General features: G+C 32.4%; 4 protein-coding genes across 6 annotated transcripts in view; 2 read left to right on the forward strand and 2 right to left on the reverse strand.

Annotated features, from left to right (window-relative positions):
* Window positions 1-4210, forward strand: part of LOC146911852 (putative inactive ATP-dependent zinc metalloprotease FTSHI 3, chloroplastic) — a 31698-nt gene extending 27488 nt beyond the window's left edge. Inside the window, exons 1-5 of one of the 3 annotated variants that reach the window (XR_015014730.1) lie at window positions 1295-1852; window positions 3137-3193; window positions 3340-3430; window positions 3526-3769; window positions 3893-4210. Coding sequence is in view for 2 of the 3 variants with exons in the window: in XM_085718068.1 (XP_085574194.1) it covers window positions 3137-3193; window positions 3340-3430; window positions 3526-3592 (215 nt within the window). In the remaining variant the exon portion in view is untranslated. Of the gene's footprint in view, window positions 1-1294; window positions 1853-3136; window positions 3194-3339; window positions 3431-3525; window positions 3770-3892 lie in introns of those variants that run through there. The other 2 variants (XM_085718068.1, XM_085718072.1) reach the window with 2 other exon arrangements.
* Window positions 4211-4681: 471 nt separating this feature from the next.
* LOC146911855 (mitochondrial import receptor subunit TOM20-1-like) lies at window positions 4682-6579 on the reverse strand. Its single transcript, XM_085718067.1, has 7 exons — window positions 6357-6579; window positions 6162-6240; window positions 5680-5900; window positions 5552-5590; window positions 5421-5465; window positions 5240-5321; window positions 4682-5007 (listed from the first exon to the last, which is right to left on the reverse strand). Exons 1-7 carry the CDS (start codon window positions 6453-6455, stop codon window positions 4985-4987), a joined length of 588 nt encoding a protein of 195 aa, XP_085574193.1. The 5' UTR covers window positions 6456-6579; the 3' UTR covers window positions 4682-4984.
* Window positions 6580-10272: 3693 nt separating this feature from the next.
* LOC146911856 (protein kinase PVPK-1-like) lies at window positions 10273-14369 on the forward strand. Its single transcript, XM_085718036.1, has 3 exons — window positions 10273-10441; window positions 11469-12556; window positions 13336-14369. The coding sequence occupies exons 2-3, from the start codon at window positions 11493-11495 to the stop codon at window positions 14159-14161; spliced, it is 1890 nt and encodes a 629-aa protein (XP_085574162.1). The 5' UTR covers window positions 10273-10441; window positions 11469-11492; the 3' UTR covers window positions 14162-14369.
* A 1278-nt stretch (window positions 14370-15647) lies between these two features.
* LOC146911857 (altered inheritance of mitochondria protein 32-like) lies at window positions 15648-18263 on the reverse strand. Its single transcript, XM_085718037.1, has 5 exons — window positions 17955-18263; window positions 17503-17588; window positions 16511-16816; window positions 16232-16315; window positions 15648-16068 (listed from the first exon to the last, which is right to left on the reverse strand). Exons 1-5 carry the CDS (start codon window positions 18261-18263, stop codon window positions 15822-15824), a joined length of 1032 nt encoding a protein of 343 aa, XP_085574163.1. The 3' UTR covers window positions 15648-15821.
* Between the last annotated feature and the right edge of the window lie 5413 nt (window positions 18264-23676).

Below are 23676 nucleotides of genomic sequence, written 5' to 3' on the forward strand. Positions count from 1 at the left end.
TTTAATTTCTAACAGAGTATTAACGGTGTTAAGTAAGAAGGGATGTACATGTATATTTTAAAAGAACTTAAGGGAGGTTAATATCTATTATGAAATTAGAGGGGATGTTTGTGTCATTAAAAGAGACCTCAGGGGAGGTCAGTGTAATTTCCCCTAAAATAAATAATAATAATGACAACAACAACAACAACAACAACAACAACAACAACAACAACAATAATAATAATAATAATAATAATAATAATAATAATAATAATAATAATAATAATAATAATAATAATAAATAAAACTAAAAGTAATAATAAATAAAAATTGAGAGAAGAGGGTCCGACTCGGTACCAAATATGAGGTATTTTAAAATATCTCTCTGCCGAAATTTTTCGCTGAAAAGTCAAAGATTGATCAGGGTCAAAAGACACGTGTCAGTGGTATCTAATGTCAAAAATTAGAGTGTAACAGTAATATATGCAAGGTTTGGGGTTCGAACCTAGACACCACCAAAAAAGAACCGAACAACCCTCGTAACTATAACCATGTTATCTGAACTTTCACACGGTCCTCTCCCATCAAAACCACCATCAGTCACATTAACACCATTGTTCATTTTATCACTTCATTGTTCCACGGCCACCTACCCTTCAATCACATTAACTGATTTACTCCTCACTCCTTCAAACCCTCCTTCTTTCGTGGCCTCCCTTTGTTGCTATATATAAGTCTCGGTTGGCTGCGAGATCAACATTATCTTCCTCCCTTTTTTCCATTTTAGACCGTAAATTCATGGTGTGTGTGTGTGGCAGGAGGATATGGTGTGTTTTTCCTAAATTTACTTATAGAAATATCATATTCAAGCCATTATTTCTGTTCAAGACATCAAAGAACTTTCCAAGAGAAAAGCAGCCATAAACCTTGGCCAAAGTAAAAAGCAGTAGCCTTCCACATTGAGCTCATGACGTTTTAGCCCTCTCACTCCCACGCACCGAACTAACACATTTGTTGAGGTTTTACTTTCTTCTCATGTCTATGCTCCTTTCCATTTTTCCTTTTGTTTCCACTTTTAAAAGCATTTAAACGTGCATTAAAACCAGCCATGAAAACACAATACCACGAAAATATTTCCACGAAAATATTGAGTGTTAATATTATTATTTCTAAATTATGTGCGTAAAAATATTTTAGAAATATTTTCCTACCAACTGAGCTAAACTCACGAGAACATAAAAATGTTTTGGAGAATGTTAACCACTACTTATACTTAATGTAGCCAACCATATTTTTTTTGTCAACTTTGTATAACCAATCAATTTTCTTATGTCATTTGATTTATGGTATGAATCTTGAATTACCGTTAAGTTCGCATGTGATATATCAGCTTATAATTTTTACTTAAAAATGACATTAGTAATGTATTCTGATTCGGAAAATATGTCTTCAGATTCATGATTTGAATCTCAGTTTGATAACCATGGCTGAAATTTTAAAAGTTCAGTTTCTTTATCATTATTTGATTGTATTAGACTTCTAGTATATACTATATACCATCTACATGAAAAAAAACAAATATTCCTTATGTTCATTGGAATTTAAGTAAAAAATAAAATAATCATGTGCGCTCAAGTCCGTCGTTTGCTCTGAGCTGCCTTTTTAAAGGATTTTTTCTGTCTATGTAGTTGCTGACAGAAATGGATGAATTTGAATTCTAGATGAGTGGTTTTCATTGCAGCAACTAACCAACCAGAAGCGTTGGATCAAGTGCTATGTCGCCCAGGTTGTTTCTCTAGAAAAGTATTTGTAGGGGAACCTGATCTTGCAAACATTGTCAATGAATCCGCATTGCTTGCCGCTTGAAGAGGTATAAGACCAACTTACAGTTTATTGTGATTATTGCATTTTGCATTCACCAATGATAATTCCTTATTATATTTTGTTCCCACTTGATGTTGGTAGTTAATTTGTTGAAGAAGAAATGTTAATAGCAGAGATTGAACCCTAGGTTTTATGCCTTAGATGTCTCTACCCAAACCACTGGACTGCTTATTACATTGTATTTGCAATATGTACTCTTTACCATATATCAAGCTGCGTACGAATTAGGTTTTGGGGTGTTTGAATAAACATAATTAAGTGCTTAAGTTGTTTCGTGATCAAAGATTAGAGTTTATGGAGGTAAATTCTATATAAGCTGTCTATGTGCTGATTATACAAGCTACTTGGGAAGCTTTTGAAAGTAAGTTGAAAATAACCATGAACACATGATACGCAACTTTTATAAGCTCTCTTATTTAAGTGTATTTGACGGATTGTTTGGATTGACTTATTTCAGCTTATCTATAGGCATAAGCAGTTGTGAGACTGTTTAAGAGAGCTTATTAAAATAACTTATGACATGTCCATAAATTGTTTTTAGCACACTTGCTAAAGTTCTTTAGCATAGCTTATGGAAACATCTTGTAGCCTATTCAAAACTAGTTTGGCTTTATTTTATGATTAGTAATAAAAATAATGTAATCATGAGTAGTTGTATGAAAAGTGCTTATGCTATTAGCCCTTAATTAAGCTGTCTATGTGACATGATAAATAAAAATAAGCTCTTCCGAATACACCCTTAATTTCCCATTATCCTCCCACCAAACATTCTATCAAATTATGTTTATGTCTCTACTTTCCTACCATATTTGCTTTATTTTTCATCTTTATCATCATCATGTTTGTGTCTGCTTCTTGATTCTACTTCAAGATTCTTAACTCATTGATTCCTAGATTGGAATATATGAATCAAATTTTGGCGAGAATGGCTTCAACAAATCATATCCTTTTGAATTAATGTAATCATCTGTGCGAAGTAATATAGTACTTTACTATAATAGTTAAAACCACATTGCTCTATAATAATTCAAACATGCATCATTGCCATATTAAGCTTCAACTAATCCCATTTGTTGTGCATCTATTCCCCTTCACTTGACAAGGAAACTCGGAGTAAGTTTTTCGGTAATCTTTATCTCTTCCGAGTTATATTCAGGGATGCCTGCATAAAAATCTTGAAATGCTTTTTCAAGTCTATCTTAAAAATGGTATTATGGAGTCGCTTAGCTCTTTCATTCTATTCATATATGTTTGTTCGATGTTATGACAGAGAAGTGTTGTGACCACTTGAAGAATTTTAGAAAGAGTTGCTGTCGACATCTTATAGGTATGTTATTGGAATCTGTTAACAATTTCATCTATGTTTTAGAGATTATATTCTCTTGTATATGCCTAAAGCGGTCAAAGTTTAATATATTAAAATTGTATAAACGAGAGTGATATTTTTTTACTTTTGTTTTGTATGCTATCAAGAGATTTTACATGCACTCATTGTTCATGATTGCTGCAAGGAAAATGCCTACTTCTGTTTACTTCTTTTCTGTCGGCAGAACAACATTCAGAGGTCAAAGATTTCCTTGAATAATCCGTGCATTTTTTAGATAACCTGAGCATTTAATATCAACTATATAGTCCTAACTCTTTGTTCATTATGCACAGAACACATGCTAGGAGTTGCAGCATTATGCGTTGTCCAAGTAGGCATGTAATTGTATCGATTCTTTAGATCCATTTTCAATGCCGGTGATGAAGGCAGTAATGTTGTTACAACCAAGCAAGTTCAATTTCTTGGACAGAAGGTTTCCCTTACTTCAATAAGGCGTGGTTCATCTTTAGTTTCTGCCTCCCATAGGGGCAGGGACCGGTGCTACCCTTGTTCGTCCATCACTTGGTCGGTGGATTGGTAAGATCATATAATAAACAACACATGCAGAAAATTATTGCTTCAATCTTTTTGCTTGAATTGTGTTGGCCTGATTTTTATTCATTTCGACTTCCTAAAGCAAAACCTTGTTCTTCATTTCAGGATGTGCAGCTGGTGATTTGGTTGGTCCGATCATTGTAGCATTTTGTAACAACAAAGCATTTCAAGTGGCGCTTTAGTGCTAGTTATTTTTCCGACTTATTCTTTACAAACCTCAAAATGAATGGTGCATCTTCAAAAATTTGCACTTCTTATCTGTCATGTCTTAATGAGCTACTAACTTGAACTTGGTTTACCTCTTTTGAGCCGAAAGAGTTGTAACATTATTCCCATGATGGCGACTTTGTTACTGTTTCAATTGATATTCCACTTTCTAAGCTGTTTCAATAAAATGACTAAATCTCTCATTTTGTAGAATGATATATATAAGCAAAATCTATATTATCCCTCATTTAATTTAATTTTATATATTTCTAATGACTAAATTTATTAGTCCTAGAGGATGACTTAGATAAGATATTTTTTTCATCGAATGTATTGATTAAATGTGATCAATTACTTTTCCTAATATATGTAATTTAATCAATTTTGGCTAATATTCTGGGTGGAGTATTTGAAAAGGGCTTTGTTTCAACAATTTGGACATTGATAACTCGATTTATTTCCAGCTTATATTAACCAGTATTTGTTGGAGTGTCACTAGCTACTATGATTGATCCAAATACTAAAATAACAAATAGATTGTGATCTAGGATCTCTTATAGCATGTTTGGTTCCGCGTTTTCTACTTCAATCTTGCATCCCAATGACCTTTTTGCCATGATTTTCAGAAGTGATAAATACAAGCTTCTCCGTCAAAGCGAAAAACTATTATGCTTTTGAGAAATGTGATGAAGTACCAAACAAACACTTAGTTATTAGTCAAAAGCATATCTTTACCCGTATAGCATTTCTCTTATAATAATGAGATGAAATTACATATGAATAGGTAAATGATCACACCATGAAAAACATTACAACAGTAAAAATGAAATAATAAGTGGCAGCCAAATCAGATGTGATTATCAGTCTCAGTAACCAACTCTGTACAAACCAAATGAAATGGCTTCGCTTATCCGAGAGGCGGTGGTGAACGGTGGTGTTGGTTGGATTTTGCAAACTCGGCCGGCCAGTTTAACCATGTCATACGTCAGATTATTGTATTTTTGTTTTTGAGCCTGAAAAATAACAAAATAGATTAGGCGAAAAGTGAACACAATTTACATATGAAGATGTAAGACACATATAAACTGATTACGGAATCAAGACCTTAACCTATCAGTTTGTGCGCACTAATATTTGAAGTTATGTGTAAGTGCAAAAACATATACTGTCAGTCTATTGGGGAGATAAAGAGAAAGCATTGGTGAATAAAAACGACATAAACAACTTTTATGTATGTCTTGTTACCTTTGAAGCAGGAGATGGCCCGTGATGATTGCTGAATTAATCCATGGGTATTGATTTTGGCATGTTTACCCTCATGAGCCGCCTATAATAAAAAGAAAGGGTAAATGAAATGGTTGAGTAACATTATTATATTATTACATAATATTACTAGTTAGCAAGAGAAATTTGAATGTCTTGTTACCTTTTTTGCAGAAGGCGGCCAAGAAGGCCATTCTGGACCACGAATCTTAAAAAAGGTATGAGAAGAATAAGTTAGTGCAAGAAATTTGGTAGCATATGAAAAGTAAAGTAAAGAGAAAGAATAGAAATTACCTTTGTAGGAGTACAAAGCCCTCGGGTTTGCTCATGAAACTTAAAAAAAGTATAAGAATAAGTTAGTGATTTGTGTTGTTAAATTTGAAAAGCAGAAAAGCATTACTACTAAATAAATGATATAATACCTTAACATCAGCGAGTTCGGATGAGAACCGGTAAGATGGATTGGAAGGATCCTGACGAAAAGCTCGTTTGAAGTAAGCAGCTGCAGTGTCAAAGAATAGTTTGGCATCCTTGTCGTCTGGGGTTAAAAGTGCCTGCGCAGTGAAAGCCATTCCTAGAAGCCAAAGAACATCGGTGTTTTTGGGATTGAGAGGAAAAACCTCAAACAACTTCAAAATAGATTCTGAAAAAACAAAATGAACGAATGAATGATCGAAACAAAATAGCATATAATAAAAAAAACCGATCATTGAGAGAGGCATGATGAAGGAATGATCGAAATAAAACAGTGATGCCAACAATCACGAAGCATATTCGCTATACATGTGTAGCATTAGTTGTCGAAAAAACCATCAAATTAATCCCCGACTGAGACTGAGACTATGAATAATAATATTTCTAGGAATTAAACAGCAAATAATAATAATAATAATAATAATAATACCTTCGACGGTATGTAATGAATCAGGAAAAGACTGATGCAAGGATAATCTTAACAAAGCGACAGCCCATTGAGTCAAATTCTGCGGAATCAATTCAATTCAATTAATGGATCATTAGAATAATATTCATTCAAAAGATTCAATAATAATAAATTGGAGAAGGAGGAGGAGGAGGAGGAGACGATGGATCGACTCACCTCGGCATCACGAGGAGTTTTCTTGTAGGTTTTTTCTGCCAACATACATACAAATTGAATTGGTAAATTGAATTCGAATTTCGTCAGAAGATAATCCATCACGAAGGGGGAGTGATTGATGATTGTTGGTTGATCGCAAGAGAGAGAGAGAGAGAAATTGAACGAAACCCTAACACAGTTGCGTTGAAGAAGAAAGGCGCGAGATTCAGAATCTCAATTCTTTCCCTCTTGAAAATTCAATCAAATTTCTATATATAATGGGTCATTAATGGTAGGTAATAAGACATCTATCTATTCTCTAATTATAAAACTTAATATCGATCAAAAATACAATCTTACCCCTTTTTAATTTTTTGATACGTCATCAAAATTATATCCTTCTGTGTCTTTTACTTCATCCTCCCTCTATTTTTTCTCTTTTAAAAACAAATTAAAACAAACTCATTCGATAAAAAACACTAACTTAATCTTTTTTTAAATAACAAACAAACTTAATCTTTTATTTTCTAATTATCTATTCTCTAATTATGAAACTTAATGTGTACCAACAATACAATATTACCCCTTCTTAATTTTTTGAGTCGTCATCAAAAATATATCCTTTTGTGTCTTTTGCTTTAACCTCCTCCTATATTTTCTCTCTTAAAAAAAAAATTAAAACAAACACACTTGATAAAACACTCTAACTTAATCTTTTTTAAAAGAACAAACAAACTTAATTTTAATCCCAATCAAAATAAATTTTTCTATAATTCAACTTCTAAATATTTACATAGTTAAAAACAATTTACAATCTATTATCTTTCTCTAATTATTAAAGTTAATCTTTCTCTAATTATTAAAGATGTAATTTTGTAACAAAAAAACTATTTTTTATAGTTGTATCCAAACAAATTAAATTATTTAAAACATGCGATTTTAATTACAATAACCAAACAAAATAAATCGTAATTTGTTTTTATAAATTTTCTTAATTAATAGATATCAAAATCACTTTTATTTATTAGTAACAAAACGGGTCATGACTCTCATGGGACCTTGGGTATCGATTTATCATCATGGAATCTGACTCTCGGACAGCTTTGGATCTTATTGTGGATACTGATCAGAATGACTTTCATCCTCATGCAAACTTGCTTTCTCTCATTAGGAAGCTTTCTTCTCTTCATTGGTCGGTCTCCTTTAATCATACTTTGAGAGAAGACAATGAATGTGCTGACTGGTTGGCCAAGTTTGGTGCTAAAAATGTTGATTCCTTGAAGATATGGATGTCTCCTCCACCTTAGCTAAATATCTCTCTGCTTGCGGATGTGATAAGTGCTAGGAAGTGTTTAAATCATGTTACATTTTAGGCACTTTTGTTGCTTGCTTTGCAAGTTATTGAGGGAAAAGCCGAGAGATAAGTGTTAATTGCCTTATTACGCTTTATATATCTTACTATACCCTTTTGTGCAGGAACTGACCTCAAGACACTAAAACAAAGGAGAAAAATGGAAAAAGTACAAAGAGGCAGAAAGCACCCCATTGCTCGCGAGACGAGCAATCCAGCTCGCAGTGGCGAGCACAGCAACTCGCAGTGGCGAGCAGCAAGGCGAGAAGGAAACAGAGGACACCCCTTTGCTCGCGAGGCGAGCTCAGCAACTCGCAGTGGCAAGCATCAGAACAAAGAAAGAAACAGAAAACACCCTATTGCTCGCGAGGCGAGCAAAGCTACTCGCATTGGCGAGTAAGGGCGGTCTAACCCCCTAGAGGTGACATGGCAAAAACTTAATGGTGAAGAAACATCAGCTCGCCATGGCGAGTGGAGTAGCTCGCGAGGCGAGTTGATGCAGATTAGATTTTTCTATTTATAGGTCACTTACCATTCCTTGAGGGGGGCTTCATATATGATACCATATCTTAGTTCTAAAAAAGTTTTCACTTGTAACATCTTTTAGAGAGAGAAATAGGGTTGGATCTCATAGAGTGAGAGTGATTAGAAGTTGGATTCTTCTTTCTTTGTTGAGACATCACAAGTTGTAATGAATCTTTCTTCTTCAATCCATTCTTGCAAGGCTTCCATGACAATGAGTAGCTAAATCTCCTTTGTTGGGATTAGAGGTACTTGATCCTTGCTAACATGTAATCTTTTGATCTATAAATATATGGTTCTAGCATTTGATTTGATATAGATGTTATTCTTGCACTTTAATCTTCATGTTTGATTTATTAGTGATTGAAAAATACTTTTGAATCTAGATCTAGAATGAACATCTATCAAAACATAGATTCTAGACATGGAATGGATGTTTTGGTAATCACCTTTTGTATCTAAACTTAATGCTTTCTTATCATTCAATAGATTGAGAAATCGTCGATTGAATGATAAGAACGACTCTTGGATCGTTCAATAGTCTGAGACATCGACGATTGAATGAAACAAGAGATCTCACGATATTGTTTGGACACGAATGATGTCGTTGAGGGATACGTGATAATATCAAAGAAAAGCTAGAATCCGTATATGATCGTTAGGTTATATGTGATGCTTGGTCAAGGAACTCTAATCCTAACAAGTTTTAAACCTTATTACTCTCAACTTTTACTTTTGCAAAGTTGTTAACATAGTTTAAACTTATAACTTAGAATGATATTTGATGTTGAATTGTTCATGATATCGCACTAGTCCTTGAGGAGACTATTTATAAATACTTATCTTGTTTGATGCAAAAATACTACATCAGGATGCCTCTGGGATATTTAGACAGCGATTTGCTTAGTTTTTTTTAAAAATTTTCCCCTTGATAAAAAAAAACGGGTCCTGAATTGTTTTCTTACAAAGAGGTGGTTTTTATCATGATAAAAAAAATCCATAAATTATTGAATGTCGTTTTTTTAATTCGTAACAAATTTGTCATATATTTAATTTACATTTACTAAAAATAAACTTTATGGCGTACATGTGATTTCATCTCATCATGTGTTTCTAATAAAAAAACATTAATAAATACATTTTATACTGATACTTAAAAAAACACGGGAAAAAAAAGGGTAAATAAAAAAGAAAAAAGCATAGGACTATTTCTCACTCATTTTTACATATAAATTTATTCAATTATATCCAATTGAATGATCACAAATAACATAATTTGGGAGAGTTACAAAATCTTTCTCATTTATAAATTATACACGGTTTTTTTTTAGGGAAAATTATACACGGGGTTAGTGTTTATTATGAGAAATACAATTACTTTACATAAAATTACACATCTTCAAGATTACTTCTTTTGTATAAATGATTTTCATACGTTTTTTTTTTGTTTATCTTAATGTCATATTATAAAATTATTATTTTTAATCGTTATTCATTATTAATCATTATATCCTTTTAAAGAATGACTATAAAAAAAAACACAAGACAAACGTTACTCTCTAATTAATTAGATACTAACTAATATTGTTGTAGGAAGAATAGAACTTGCGGCCTTTATCTATAAAAAAAAAAAGAACTTGCGGCCTTTAATTAATCTATTAAAAAAACTTATTTATCAATTTATTAAAAAATTAATCAATATTTTGTCAAAAAAAAATTAATCAATATTGTGAATGTATTAATTTTTTTTAAGGAGTATTTAATTTTTTTTTTGTTGTTATTGTAAAAGCTATTGTCAAAAAATTATTGTAAAACTAAAAACTAAAGCTATGTTTGATAAGAGATATTCATTTGAGCTTATAACTAATAGTTTATAGATAGACTCGTATAACTAAAAATACTCATTTGATGATTGTCATTTACTCACGTTATTGTTTATCTTAGTGAACTTATAGTGTTTTTATAAGCTAAATCAAGTTGTTTATAGATTAAAGCTTAAAGTTTACAAATTCAATTAGATAAGATAATTAATCAAATATAAATCATTCTAAACGAGCTTACAGAGCGTTGAGTTCATTCGCTAGTGAGTGCAAAAACAAAAAGTGATTTCACTTTTCTCCTTCTTCTTCAGTTTTTCTTTCCATTCTCATGCTTCTTCTTCAACGAGACATGAACAAATGAAACAGCATTCCTCATTCTTCTTTCACATTGCCATTTTTCTCCTCTCATCAAAGTAACGTTCTTTCTCTTTCCCTTCTTTCTTTATTGCAAAGAATCAAGCTTTTTTTATTGGGGTGTTTTTATTATTGCATTTTTCATCAAAAAATTGTAATTTTTTGGTAGGTTTAGATTATTCTTCATAAAACAATAATGGGTTCTTGGAAAAACTTGTAAAAATCAAATTTTTTATATCAAGAACGTTGTAAAACAATATTGGGGTGTTTCTGTTTAATGCATTTTTATTCAAGAACGTTGGTGGGTTTTGATTATTCTTCATGAACAATCATGGGTTCTAGAGAAAAGTTGTAAAAATCAAACTTTTATGCTATGTTGATGATGCCTTGTGAGTGAAGTTTCTTGATGTTTGTTTCTATTTTTATCTTTTGTGGAATTCAAACTTTCTGAATTTGAAGACTTTTTATTTTGGGAATTTCTAAATTGGATCACATTATGAATTGTTGATTGTGTCTGAAATTGGTCTTTTGAATTTCATTATCCATATTGAATATTGAATGCAACAATAGGTGATTGAGAATTTGAGATTATGTTATTTTAAAACTTTTTAATGATTATTTGATATGGTAATTCATTGTGTTGAGTTGATTTTTTTTTTTCTTTCTCTATTTTGATTCTTAAATTTCATATCAGTGTTAACGAGTATCAAATGTCTTTTAATCTCAATCATTATAGTTAAGATTCTGTTGTTTCGGAACTTTTTGAATTTTTGTTACATATTGCTAATTTCCCATTGTACTGTGTTAGGTTTGATTTTTAGGTGTGTTTCAGGAGCTTAAGATTATGTTACTTCAGAATTTTTTTTAATGACTATTAGATATTAGTAATTGATTATGTTTAGTGGAATTTTTAGGTGTGTTTCAGGAGATTGATACTATGTTATTTCTGAATTTTTTGAATGATTATTACATTTTGGTAATTTACCGTGTTGAGTTGGCTTTTTAGGTTTGAGATTATGCTAATTCAGAACTTTTTTGAATGATTATTAGATATTGGTAACTGACTATGTTTTGTTGAATTTTTAGGTGTGTTTAGATATAATATCTGTCATGGAGTCTCCTATGACTGCAGTTGAAACTATTGCAGAGGTTCAGAATTCAGTTTCTGAGGTACCGATACGCCACAGCCTTCCTATAACATCAGGGATTCCCCGTTCTTCGCGGCCTCCCTTATATAGAAATAGTCAAGGAGCTTCTTCTTCTTCCAGATCTTTTTTGGAACAAAGACATTATCATCATAATTATGGAACAAAGAAGATTCACCATCTAAACAGCTATGTAGTTAATCAAAAGCATTCATATCACGAAAGAAACAATGAAAGGTTGCCGGCAAAATTATGCAGCAAGCAACTGTTTGATGATGATTCTGAGAATTTTGACTCAAGTTCTGAAGTATTAGAATCTGACAATAGTATCTTAGTTCCATCGAAACGAGCCGTTGTTAATCAACCGAAGAATTACTATTCTCAGTCAGAGACTAGTTTTTGTCCTAGTCCTCAGAACAGTTACTATTCAGCCACCGTCTATTCGGAAGCGAAACAAAGTTTCACAAGTACTGAAGTCAGTGAGTGTGTGAGTGTTGATGGTAAGTCGTGTGAGAGCGGAGAAGTTCCGAATTTCAGTGATTTTAATGAGAGTAGGAAAACCAGTATCTGTAGAGCGAGTACCGGAAGTGATGTTAGCGATGAAAGCAACACAAGTAGTTTGAGCGGTGCTTTGTATAAACCTCATAAGGCAAATGATATAAGATGGGAAGCGATTCAAGCTGTCCGAGCTCGCGAGGGGATGTTGGAAATGGGGCATTTTAGAATATTGAAGAGATTGGGAAGTGGAGATATAGGAAATGTATATCTAGCTGAACTTAGTGGCACAAGGACTTCTTTTGCTATGAAACTCATGAACAAAACTGAGCTTGCAACTCGTAAGAAGCTACTAAGGGCTCAGACGGAAAGAGAGATATTGCAGTCTTTAGATCATCCTTTTTTACCTACATTATATACACACTTTGAGACTGAGACACTCTCTTGCTTGGTAATGGAGTTTTGTCCCGGTGGCGACCTTCATGCAATCAGGCAAAGACAACCTAGGAAGTATTTTTCAGAGCATGCTGTCAGGTTAGCTTTTCCTTACAAGAAGACATGTATCAAATGTATCTATCTCCTATTCAATTTGATTTGTGTATGTAGTTAAACCTAGTCAATGTAATTTCTTTAGCCCTGTTTGGAAAACCAGTTTAATTAAGTACTTGGAATATAGCGGAAATAAATTACATGGATTTAATTGATGTAATTTATTTAGCCCTGTTTGGATAACCAGATTAGTTCAGCACTTATAGTGGAAATCTTTATACCAACTGAGCTTTTCATAAGATAAACACATGACACCTGAGATTTATACCTAGTAGCCGATATAATCTCTTAGTGTGCTTAGGAATAGCCAGTTTCTTGCTTCTTTTCACTTGAAGCATCGTGAATACTATAAACAGCTTCTCTTTCACTCTTGCTTCTTCTTTTTCCTTCTAATATAATGGATTTTACAAGTTTTGACTTGATTTATGTTTGAGTTGAAAATATATGCTTTTAATATTTTTCTTCTTCAAATAACTAGTATATTCGTTCTCATCAATACTTTCTGTACTTAATCAACAGCTACGGAGAAACAGATATCAATTAATTTGGCCTCTCTTATAGCTTTCTTGATATGAAACCACATTAATGAAAACATATTATATGAAAGTAGTTTTTGCTTTATGTCATCTTTTATTATAGAAATAGCTTATGCATAAGCACTTGTATAATAAACACTTATGGTATAAGCACTTAAGTAAGATGTTTATCTTATAGGGTCCAAGTATATTGACATTTCTCTAATTTTCGTTTTCGGGTTTTTGCAGGTTTTATGTTGCAGAAGTTCTGCTTGCTTTGGAGTACTTGCACATGCTTGGAATAATCTATAGAGACCTTAAGCCTGAAAATGTGTTGGTGAGAGAAGACGGTCATATAATGCTTTCAGATTTTGATCTCTCTCTAAGGTGCACCGTCAGTCCAACTCTAGTGAAGTCACCAAACCCGATCACTGAAACTAAAAGCTCCGGATACTGCATTCAGCCAGCATGTGCAATGCAGCCAGACTGCATCCAACATGCATGCTTTTCGCCACGGTTTCTATCCGGAAAATCCAAAGAGAAAAAATTCAGACTAAAGAATGACATGCATCACCAAATGACACCTCTCCCTGAGCTAGTCGCAGAGCCAACAAGTGCGCGGTCAATGTCCTTTGTAGGCACACACGAGTACTTGGCGCCTGAAATTATCAAAGGTGAAGGACATGGAAGTGCTGTGGATTGGTGGACGTTCGGGATATTCTTATACGAACTCTTGTTTGGCCGAACACCATTCAAAGGTTCTGGGAATCGAACCACGATGTTTAATGTTGTTGGGCAGCCTTTAAGGTTTCCAGAATCTCCTACTGTCAGCTTTGCTGCAAGGGACTTGATCAGAGGCTTACTTGTGAAAGAGCCCCAACACCGTCTTGCCTATAGACGCGGAGCTACCGAAATCAAACAACATCCATTCTTTCACAATGTGAACTGGGCACTGATCCGCTGCGCTAATCCGCCAGAGGTACCAAGACAGACCATGATGATGAAACCAAACTCAACTGAAAATGAAGTTGGAATGAACCCTTCTGGTAATTATTTAGAATTTGATTACTTTTGATTCTAAAAATGCTATGTGTAGAGTTTGTGGACCATGATTCCTTCCTCTATTGAATAAAAGATTGCAATGCAATTTTTTTGTTCAATTACATTGATCACCAATTGATGAACTGTTGTAAGAAAATTCCAAATGCCTTAACTTGAGGAACAAAGTTTATATTCTTTGATATACCTCTATTCCCATTTTCCTATATAACATACTTTCTCTATAGTCGCTCGAATTTTGGGGTGTTTCTCACCAATTAATTATTAGAATAGTATTTACTCTTTTGTCGGAGGTCTAGAGCATTCATAATGGACTAACTCTCTCCAAGGGTTGATGCCAATGTTTATTGAGTGTGATACTCTTAGGGTTGTCAACATGATCTAGGTGGTGTTCCCCCGTCGAGTACCTATTACCAGATTATTTGCCAAATTGTTGATATTGGTTGTGTAATTTGTGACATCAAGTGGATACATGTGGTTCGTGAAACTGATCAAGTAATTGATACTCTCATCAAACACGAATGAACTTAGTTTAGACTCTCATTTATATGTTTTTTATGTTGTTCCAGGTTTCTTGGCTGACTGTCTTAGGGGCGATTTTTTGGATGTTGTTTTTCCTAAGTTGTCTTAGTTTGTTTTAAGACTTTAACTCCTTTTTTCACTCAAAAAAGCTTAGATGGTAGCGGCAGAGATATTTAACGTGTTAAAGTGCAAGCTCAAACATGCAATTCTCCATTTCTCTCTCTATTAAATGTGTGATTTTCGCGCTAAATTATTTGACTAAAAAGAATCAATTTTTGTCATCAAAACTAAACAAAACATAGTTAAAAGAGGCATGTCCGTGCGACTATTCTCTTTGACCGTGAGCATGAAGGAAAATTGAAAAGTAGGCAACAAATTATTATTTCATTAGATCAACCTCTCATTTTAAGTTCAAAAACAATTCTCACTTTCTTCTCCTTCCTTCTGCTAAAAGGTATTGTTCATCTCATATCTCAAAGCACTTACAACGGACACTGACATAGTTGAACGTAATCACATGTATTATGTTAGATAGTGACACTTGTCAGAAGTGTCAGGTACTACAGATATTTTTATTTAAGTCAACTATTCTTTTGTACATGGTCTGTTTGATAAGCCATAAAGACAAAAAAAAGTAACAGAGATAAGCTTAGAACAACTCAGAACCAGTATTTAAATTTATGACGGTTAAGAAAAGTATACATGTATTTGAATTCATCAAACTCCTCTTCGGACCACTCAGTCCCACTGTTCTGACAAATACTCACATACTTGTTGTAAGAAATCATAATCATAATATTTGATCAAGCTGAAAATGTTGATATTTTAATTATGTTAATATTTTCTCTCTTGTCATGATTCAAATCATAATCATTTAATCAATTAGCTCAACCAAATGAGCTACTCATACCCATTTTAAAAAAATAGTATTGCGAATAATAATATTCAAGGCAAGGTTGCAATGATTTTAAAACATACACTTTCTAATACAATATTTTCATTTTTTTATTATTTTAAAGAGTGTCATAAATCACACGTTAACATTCTATCAAAAAGAATTACATAAGTTTAACTTTGAAACAGTCACAAGTCAACATTTAGCAACATTTTTTTTACCCAAAATGGATAACCACTTTAACAAGCAATAACAAATTTTAAGGTAAGAGATTCATGAACCACTTTTTCCCCCTGCTTACATTGCTCTCTTGGTTTTTATCAGTTTCATCAACCACTTTGTTTTGCTCAAAACTTTCACTTTTGCAACAAGAAACCCCATCAACACCTTGGCAACAACCAACAACGTTTTCATTGTTACTTTCTTCTACATTAATATTCTTTCCATTACCAAGCTTCTGGTCATTTTCTCCCTTAACTTCAGCAATAGGTGGCCCCATTTGACCTCTGAAACAATTCATACAATTAAATTCAACATTGATCATCTTGACAAGTCCATTCAATATAATATATAAGATGGCCAAATAAACAAATTCTAATGTCGATATCTAACATTGATCAACTAATAAAATATCCATGTGGAAGTCAGAAGCACACATTAAGTGGTTACCTCCATAGTTTTTGTATGACCTCTCCCTTGGCAATGTGTTGGTCTAGTAAGGCAGGCACATCATTAGGAGTAACATAGCCATACCTGTAATTCAATATTAGGCACGCACTACATTTTAACCAACAACAATAAAATCTTTTAAAACCTCTGCAACACCAACACTTCTGATGAAAGACGTGTCTGATGTTCGATATGTGCCGGTGTCTGATGTCCGTGTTCGTGAGTGTTTCATTGTTCAAAACAAATAAGAGGATCAAAGAAACAAGTGTGAATGCTTACCAATGACCCATGATTTTTCCATCTGGTCCAGGACTAAATGTGATTAAATTGCCAGCATACTTATGACCACCAATATGAGAACAAGCCATAACAGAAATCTGATCTTTCAATCCTCTAAGCTGAATTTCTTCATTGAGTTTGTCAATGAGAGCAGGCCCACAAACACCACACCTCACATCGCGACTTCCATGAGCACACACAAAAATATATGAACCTGCTATCACATCTTGCACTCCACCATCCCATGGTTTACAACTCACCATTACATCATTGAAGAAACTATCAACGTTTGATTCCTTCAAACCCCTTTTCAATCAAACAACAACACAACAACACACACACCATTCACAATATAAAACATTAAGTAACAACACTGAAATCTTAAATCACAATAAAATACAAATCAGTTTCGACGTGTGTCGTTTCATTATTTTATTGCGCTAACGAGCGTAAATTATAAAAATAGTTTTTCTAAAATTCAATTTTGATTAAAATTATCTTTCTAACAAACATGCTTATATGTTTGTGACTTTCAAATTGTAACAAGCATCTTTAACAAACGTTACTTTCAAATTCTAATCACGCCTTATCATATATCTTGATCGAGATAAATTCTTACTACTAAATTTTTTAGAATTTCCTTTCAACAAAAAAAAAAAACACTTTAATTTTTAGAATTAATTAACAAATAATCCAGTTAGAGAGAGAACCATAATAAGAGAATTGATTTTTTTTTTACTGAGAGCATTGATATTTGAATAGACAATTTTAATGCTGTATATCTAAGTACGTATAAAATACACTTAGTTTTCGTGTTTTCATATTCCAAGGAGAGAAAGAAAGAATTAATATACAAGTGGAAATCGTAAAAAATGTGGTAGGAATAAGACATCTTATAAGAATGATGTTTAATCCCTAAAAAAAAAGAATGGTGTTTAAAAAACATTTCTTACTTAATAATGGTTTACTTATGTAATAACAATATAACATACCTGTATTTGATCATTTCTGGGAAAATTAAGACGTCGCCGTCGGAGAAGCCGTCCTCTTCAATCGTCTCACAAACTGTGATTTTCGTCTACAAACAACCAAACTAACAATCGTAAATCCAAAATGAAATTTGAGTTAACATCAAAATTGGATACAAATTAACATGGCCGACCTAAAGGCCAATCAACACATGTTAGGGTTTAAGCCACATGCTTTTGGATAAAAAATACGCCTCAAAATATCAATTTAGTTATAAACATATAATACGATAAATTAGTTATAAATTTTGCTCAAGTCAGTTGTTCAAGATAACAGCCTCAAATCCTCCCTAATGCAAGTTCACATCTTGGACTAGCAAAACTTAAGTCTTTAAAAATGTTGGACCGACTCTACAAATTTTGTAGAGTCAGTGCAAATTAGGAGGACTATGAAGCAATGAATTAACAAGTAATACCTTGACGACGATGTCATTTTTGCGAGCTTTGAAAGCGGTTGCAACACTTTTAGGAAGGGGATGGTCATCGGAGGCTTCAACACGCGGAGGCCAAGTTTGGTGGTTCTTGTAACATAGAAAGACATGACGATCGTAGGATTCAACGGTTCCAGCAAGGTTTTGCTTGTACATCTCATAACGGGAGAAACCGTATTTGGCGGTGTTGACGACTTTGGAAGAAGACATGGTTGCGGAGGAATGGAGAAGAAAGTGAGAGTTGTTTTTGAACTTGAAATGAGAGGTTGATCTAACAAAATGAGTTAACAACATTATTTATTTATGGCATTTCCTTAAAAAAAAAACATTATTTATTTATGGCATTATAATTAATTAATAACTTGTTGGCTACTTATTCAACTACTTTTCAATGTTCCCTCATGCTCGAGCTCACAGTCAGAGTCAAAGAGAATAGTCGCACGTACATGCGTAGTGAAGAAGAAAAATGACTCACCATGCTGCGTTACTTGTACGTACATGCCACTTTTTCATCAAGTTTTGTTTAGTTTTGATGCCTCTATATTAAATATTGATATATTAAATGGATAATCTTGCATCCCATGTATAATAATGCTGAAGAAGCTATCAAAATCAAGTTTTGTTTAGTTTTGTATAGTGACAAAAGTCACACATTTAATATATAGAGAAATGGAGAGAATTGTATGTTTGAACTTGCATTTCAATATATCAAATGTCTCTGTAGTCGTAGATATCATCCGAGCTTTGGTAAAAGAAGAAGTCAAAAGATTCAAAACAAACTGAGACAACTTAGGAAAAACAACTCCGAGCAAATCACCTAGAAAACCTGGAACAACATGAAAAAACATTTAAATGAGAGTCTAAACTAAACTCGTGCATGGTTGGCGAGAGTATCAACTACTTGATTAATTTCAAGAACCACGTGTTTTCATTTGACGTCACGAATTACACAACTAATGTCAATGATTTAGCGACCAATCTGGTAATTGGTACCAGACGGAGGAACACCGCCTTGGATGTTGATTGCCCTTAAGAGCATCACCCTCAATAATCACTTGTCTTAGCCCTTGATTCATTGCGAGAGTCGGTCCATGATAAATTCTCAAAAACTCGAATGAATGAGTAAATATCAATTTAATAACTAAGTACTAACATTTGTCATTAAAAGAAAGCCCAAGAAAGCCCTGTACTTATTGATTTTAAATAAAATAATTTTGTAAACTATGTATACTTTTGGTTATGCGATGACAAACGATAATTTTGATTAATTAATTTGAACATCAATTAGTTAAATGTGAGTTGAATTTAAAATGTGTCATTTTTTTTTTTTTTAGTATTAGTAAAATGAAAGGAATTAAGTGTTAAAAAGAAAATATGACCCGCGAGTGGTGAATAAGGTGCGCGTGGGGGTGATGGATACAGTTGGAAAATACGGCGCGAACCCAACCAATTTTTATTTCATATTATTATTATTATTATTCAAATTATTATAACATATTTATTTGTTCTAATATAAGTTTATGTATTAACATGAAAAATGTCCTGGACAAGGTCATGACATAATGTCAATGGCTTCTAGATGATTATTAGGATCTAGGATGATTATTGTTTCAATTCCAAATATTTGACTACCTATGTTATTTGCAGAAAAAATATTAAAAATAATAATATTCAAGGTTGCAATTATTTTAAAACACACATTTTCTAATAAAATATTTTCATATTTAAGGAGTGTCTTAAAACACACGTTACCAAGAATTACACAATTTTAACTCTGAAACAGTCACACGTCCTTTATAAAAAAAAAATGTCACAAGTCATATTAGCTAAGTTTTGTATCCAAAATGAATGACCAAGTGAACCATTCATTTTAAAATCTGAAGTAAATAATATTTACGGTTAATGAAACATGTAATTGTTTGTTCTATATACTTTACGTACTTCTAATTAAATATTACATCTTAAAATATTATGGATTTATTTCTTGAAACCACTACACAGATAAATCATAGTTAAATAAATTGTAAAATTTTATTATACTCGTGATGACTCCTTAAATTTTTAGACTAGTAAGTAAACTAAACTATATCATTACTTGATCATAATAACATCCAAAACAAAGTATTATAGGATATTAGGAATATATATAGGTGTAAATGAAAGAATATAAACTTTGTTCCTCAAATTAAGGCATTTGGAATTTTCTTACAACAGTTCTCATTTGGTGATCAATTCAAAAACACCCCATAGAATATAAACTGTATTGGAGTAATTAAAAAGCACCCCATGATTGTTTTTTTGCTATGGGGTCTGAAGGAATATGTTTTAGGTAACAACTAGACTCTAACCCGTGCGATGCACGGGTTTTGTAGAATTTTGTATATAAATATCATATTGATTATACATTCAATAATATGCTATAAAATAACTGCAAAAAGCAATAAAAAAATGCAAAAATTATACCAATTTAAGCTATATTAACTTTATTTTCTTATCAAATAATATTACCAGGTTGTGTTCCTGAATTTGTTCTTTCTCAACATATGAATCAGTCAAATTATCAACAATTTTAAAAATGCAAATTTAATATCATTGCATGTAGTAAGCATACACCAAGAAACGGATCTTAACCGCAATGATTGTTAAATCTATAAAAATGAGAAGAAAAAGGAAAATAATAATAATAATAATAATAATAATAATAATAATAATAATAATAATAATAATAATAATAAAGAACGATCATCAATAAAAGAACTGTTAATAATGAAATGAAATTGCTATCAGAAAAGGAACTTTTAGGGTAATTGTGGCTTTAAAAAAAATGCTTTAGTACGGTATATCAATTTTAGGAGCAATAATATTTCAATCAAAATGGAGGTGGCTTAGTGGTGAAACTTGTATAGTGCAGTCATATGGTGCCCGGTTCAAATCCTTGGAATACCCCTTTTTTTCATTAAAATTATTCAGACCCACCAAAAAGGGCGGGATTAGGGTTAGGTCAAACTGTCTAACATTTATATATATTAAGATTAAGATTAAGATCATTGGTTAAATGTGGATTCTGTGTGTTTTTTTTTACCAAAAAGTAATTAAAACAGAAAAGCACGGTTACAGTTAGGATCATTTCTAATTCAAAAAAACAAATCATCAAATGATGATGAAATCAAAAACAAAACCCTAATGGCAGATTATGCAGGAAATATGAAACCAAAAAGTAACAAGGAATGAAATGTCTACTACCGGAAATTTTCGGCGCTGGTAAGGAGTTCCTATGTACGAAGCTACGATCATCCGAGCAAGGCGAAAGCGAAGGTAGGTTTGAAAGAGACATTATTGAGACCTGTAAATCAAAAAACACAACCACAATACTTAACATAGAAAAAAAGAGTAACACCAGGTCAAATTCAATTTCTAATTAAAAAAACAAATCAAATCCCTATCCCATCGTCATCTGAAACAAAAAAAAAACTAACTAACCCTAATACTAGATAATCAATTGAACCTGAATGTATAGATGAAATTAACGTAAGATATTGAATCTAAAACCTGATTAGGGGAAATTAACCTAAGATGTTGATTGAAAATTAGTAAACGAACCCAGTTGATAGAGGAAATGGAAGCAGAAAATGAAAGCACAATGAGAAACCGATTTATTGGTTTGTTTCAGTTTTTTGTGAAATGGGCCAGGCTTTTAAAATGTGGAATGGTTCGGTTACTAATTTGGTTAAGAGTCTCGCACAAATTAGTATTGCTTTACTGTGCACTCTTCACACATATATATTAGGTTAGGGCATAAACAGAAAAGGAACTCCCAAGCTTCTCTATAATGTATTGCTTTATTTTGTGTTGATGCACTCTTCACAGTCACCACTGTTCATAAATCACTATGAAGCACGGACACTCTTCGAATTATATGATTTTTTTTCAAATTATTAACTGTGTCGGTGTGTCGGTGTCGTGTCATGTTCGGTGTCCGTGTCTGTATCTGTTTCATAAATCACTACCTTAGAGTAATTATAAACCCATCTTAGTTATTGGATATTATTTACCTACATTATGTTTGTTTATGTAGTAATTCTATTTTATTTTGTAGTACCTATTTGTTGTGTGTTCAGATGATTGCTTTTATTGCTTTCTAAATTTGGGAATTGCATTTCTAAGGTTTTTTAAAACTTCAGTTTGGTATCAAAATAGATTTGCTTAATGAATGAATATAATCTTATTTTGAATCATTTCCTTGTCATCAAGGATAACTTGGGAAGTTGAACACTTGTTAATGTTGCATACTAGTGTGTATACATGACGATGAAACCAAACTCAACTTAAAATGAAGTTGGAATGAACCCTTCTGGTAATTATTTAAATTTTGATTCCTTTTGATCCTAAAAATGTCATGTATAGTGTTTGTGGACCATGATTCCTTCCTTTATCTACTACAATATATGAAAACAAATGACTACCAATTTTACTTAACTACTCTTACCTAATTTTCTTCCAAACTTTTTCCATCACACCTTCACAATTTCAAGGTTCTTTAGGAGATCTTACAATCACTTTTCTATCAAAATTATCTTACTATCCTTTTGCCATAATCTGTCCAATTCATTCTTGCTCAATTTTGAGTGTTATAATCGACATTCTATTCCCAATTTAAGCTTTTGTGAGACGATTGAAGAGGATGGCTTCTCCGACAATTGAACAATATATGACCCATAAAATCAATGCCTTGAAGTTTTCAGAGGCCAAATGGGGCCACCTATTGCTGAAGTTAAGGGGGAAAATGACCAGAAGCTTGCTAATGGAAATAATATTAATGTAGAAGAAAGTAACAATGAAAACGTTGTTGGTTGTTGCCAAGGTGTTGATGGGGTGGTTTCTTGTTGCAAAAGTCAAAGTTTTGAGCAAAACAAAGTGATTGATGAAACTGATAAAAAAACATGAGAGCAAGGGAACAAAGTGGTTCATGAATCTCCTACCATAAGCTTTGTCAGGGGGATTTGCTCAAAATACTAAAAAAAAACAAAAATTTGTAATTGTTTTTTAAATAATATTTCCTCGGATACGTTTGAGATTCTTCGAAAATACTTTTAGAATATTTTTGGATACATATTCTAGAAGTATTTGATTTATTTATAGTATTAGTGAATACTATTGAAATACGTCGTGAATATGTCTTCATTTTCGTTCGGATACGATATATATAATCGTTCGGATACAATATATACATAAAAGAATGAGAGATTTTTGTTTTTGATTTTTTTTTTTTACATATTTTGTTGATATGTTTGTTATAAATTAAACTAGTAAAAAACTCATTCGTTCACACGAGTCCGTTTCTTTGTACCTATAAATGAAGTTGATTCTATCATTTGTTACTGCTCATGCCTTCATTGAAAGGTTATGTACCTTCAATGTGTTTTTTCCAACTCAAATTTATTTCTCTTAGAGCATACAGTTTGTAAGCACTGGTTAGATGGTATCCAATCAAGATCATAGCTTGACTTGTATAATCTAACTTTTCTTGTTTATTCAGGAATAAGTTTGAAACATAGTGAACCAAGTTTTTTAAGATGGCTATAACACTTGGTTTCTTACTTGTCCAAGTCTCATATGGTGTCATATACATCATTTTTTCATCAATTTGATTTTCTTGAGGTGTGTAACTTACAAATAGATTATGAAATGAATTGTTGACTTTAGAGAC

Source organism: Medicago sativa, chromosome 6 (genome assembly GCF_051527215.1).
Source record: "Medicago sativa cultivar Bolivia chromosome 6, Bolivia_mono, whole genome shotgun sequence".
NCBI classification, from domain to species: domain Eukaryota; kingdom Viridiplantae; phylum Streptophyta; class Magnoliopsida; order Fabales; family Fabaceae; genus Medicago; species Medicago sativa.

Excerpts from the sequence above, each read along its gene's own strand:
- LOC146911855 (XM_085718067.1), bottom strand. The coding sequence starts at position 6,455 with ATGGATTATCTTCTGACGAAATTCGAATTCAATTTACCAATTCAATTT. Across the intron at positions 6,241-6,356 it reads AAACTCCTCGTGATGCCGAG|AATTTGACTCAATGGGCTGT; the intron begins GTGAGTCGATCC and ends TTGATTCCGCAG. Across the intron at positions 5,008-5,239 it reads GGCCATCTCCTGCTTCAAAG|GCTCAAAAACAAAAATACAA; the intron begins GTAACAAGACAT and ends GTTATTTTTCAG.
- LOC146911857 (XM_085718037.1), bottom strand. The coding sequence starts at position 18,263 with ATGTTGTTAACTCATTTTGTTAGATCAACCTCTCATTTCAAGTTCAAA. Across the intron at positions 17,589-17,954 it reads AAAATGACATCGTCGTCAAG|ACGAAAATCACAGTTTGTGA; the intron begins GTATTACTTGTT and ends GGTTGTTTGTAG. Across the intron at positions 16,817-17,502 it reads CCAGAAATGATCAAATACAG|GGGTTTGAAGGAATCAAACG; the intron begins GTATGTTATATT and ends TTGATTGAAAAG.
- LOC146911856 (XM_085718036.1), top strand. The coding sequence starts at position 11,493 with ATGGAGTCTCCTATGACTGCAGTTGAAACTATTGCAGAGGTTCAGAAT. Across the intron at positions 12,557-13,335 it reads TTTTCAGAGCATGCTGTCAG|GTTTTATGTTGCAGAAGTTC; the intron begins GTTAGCTTTTCC and ends GGGTTTTTGCAG.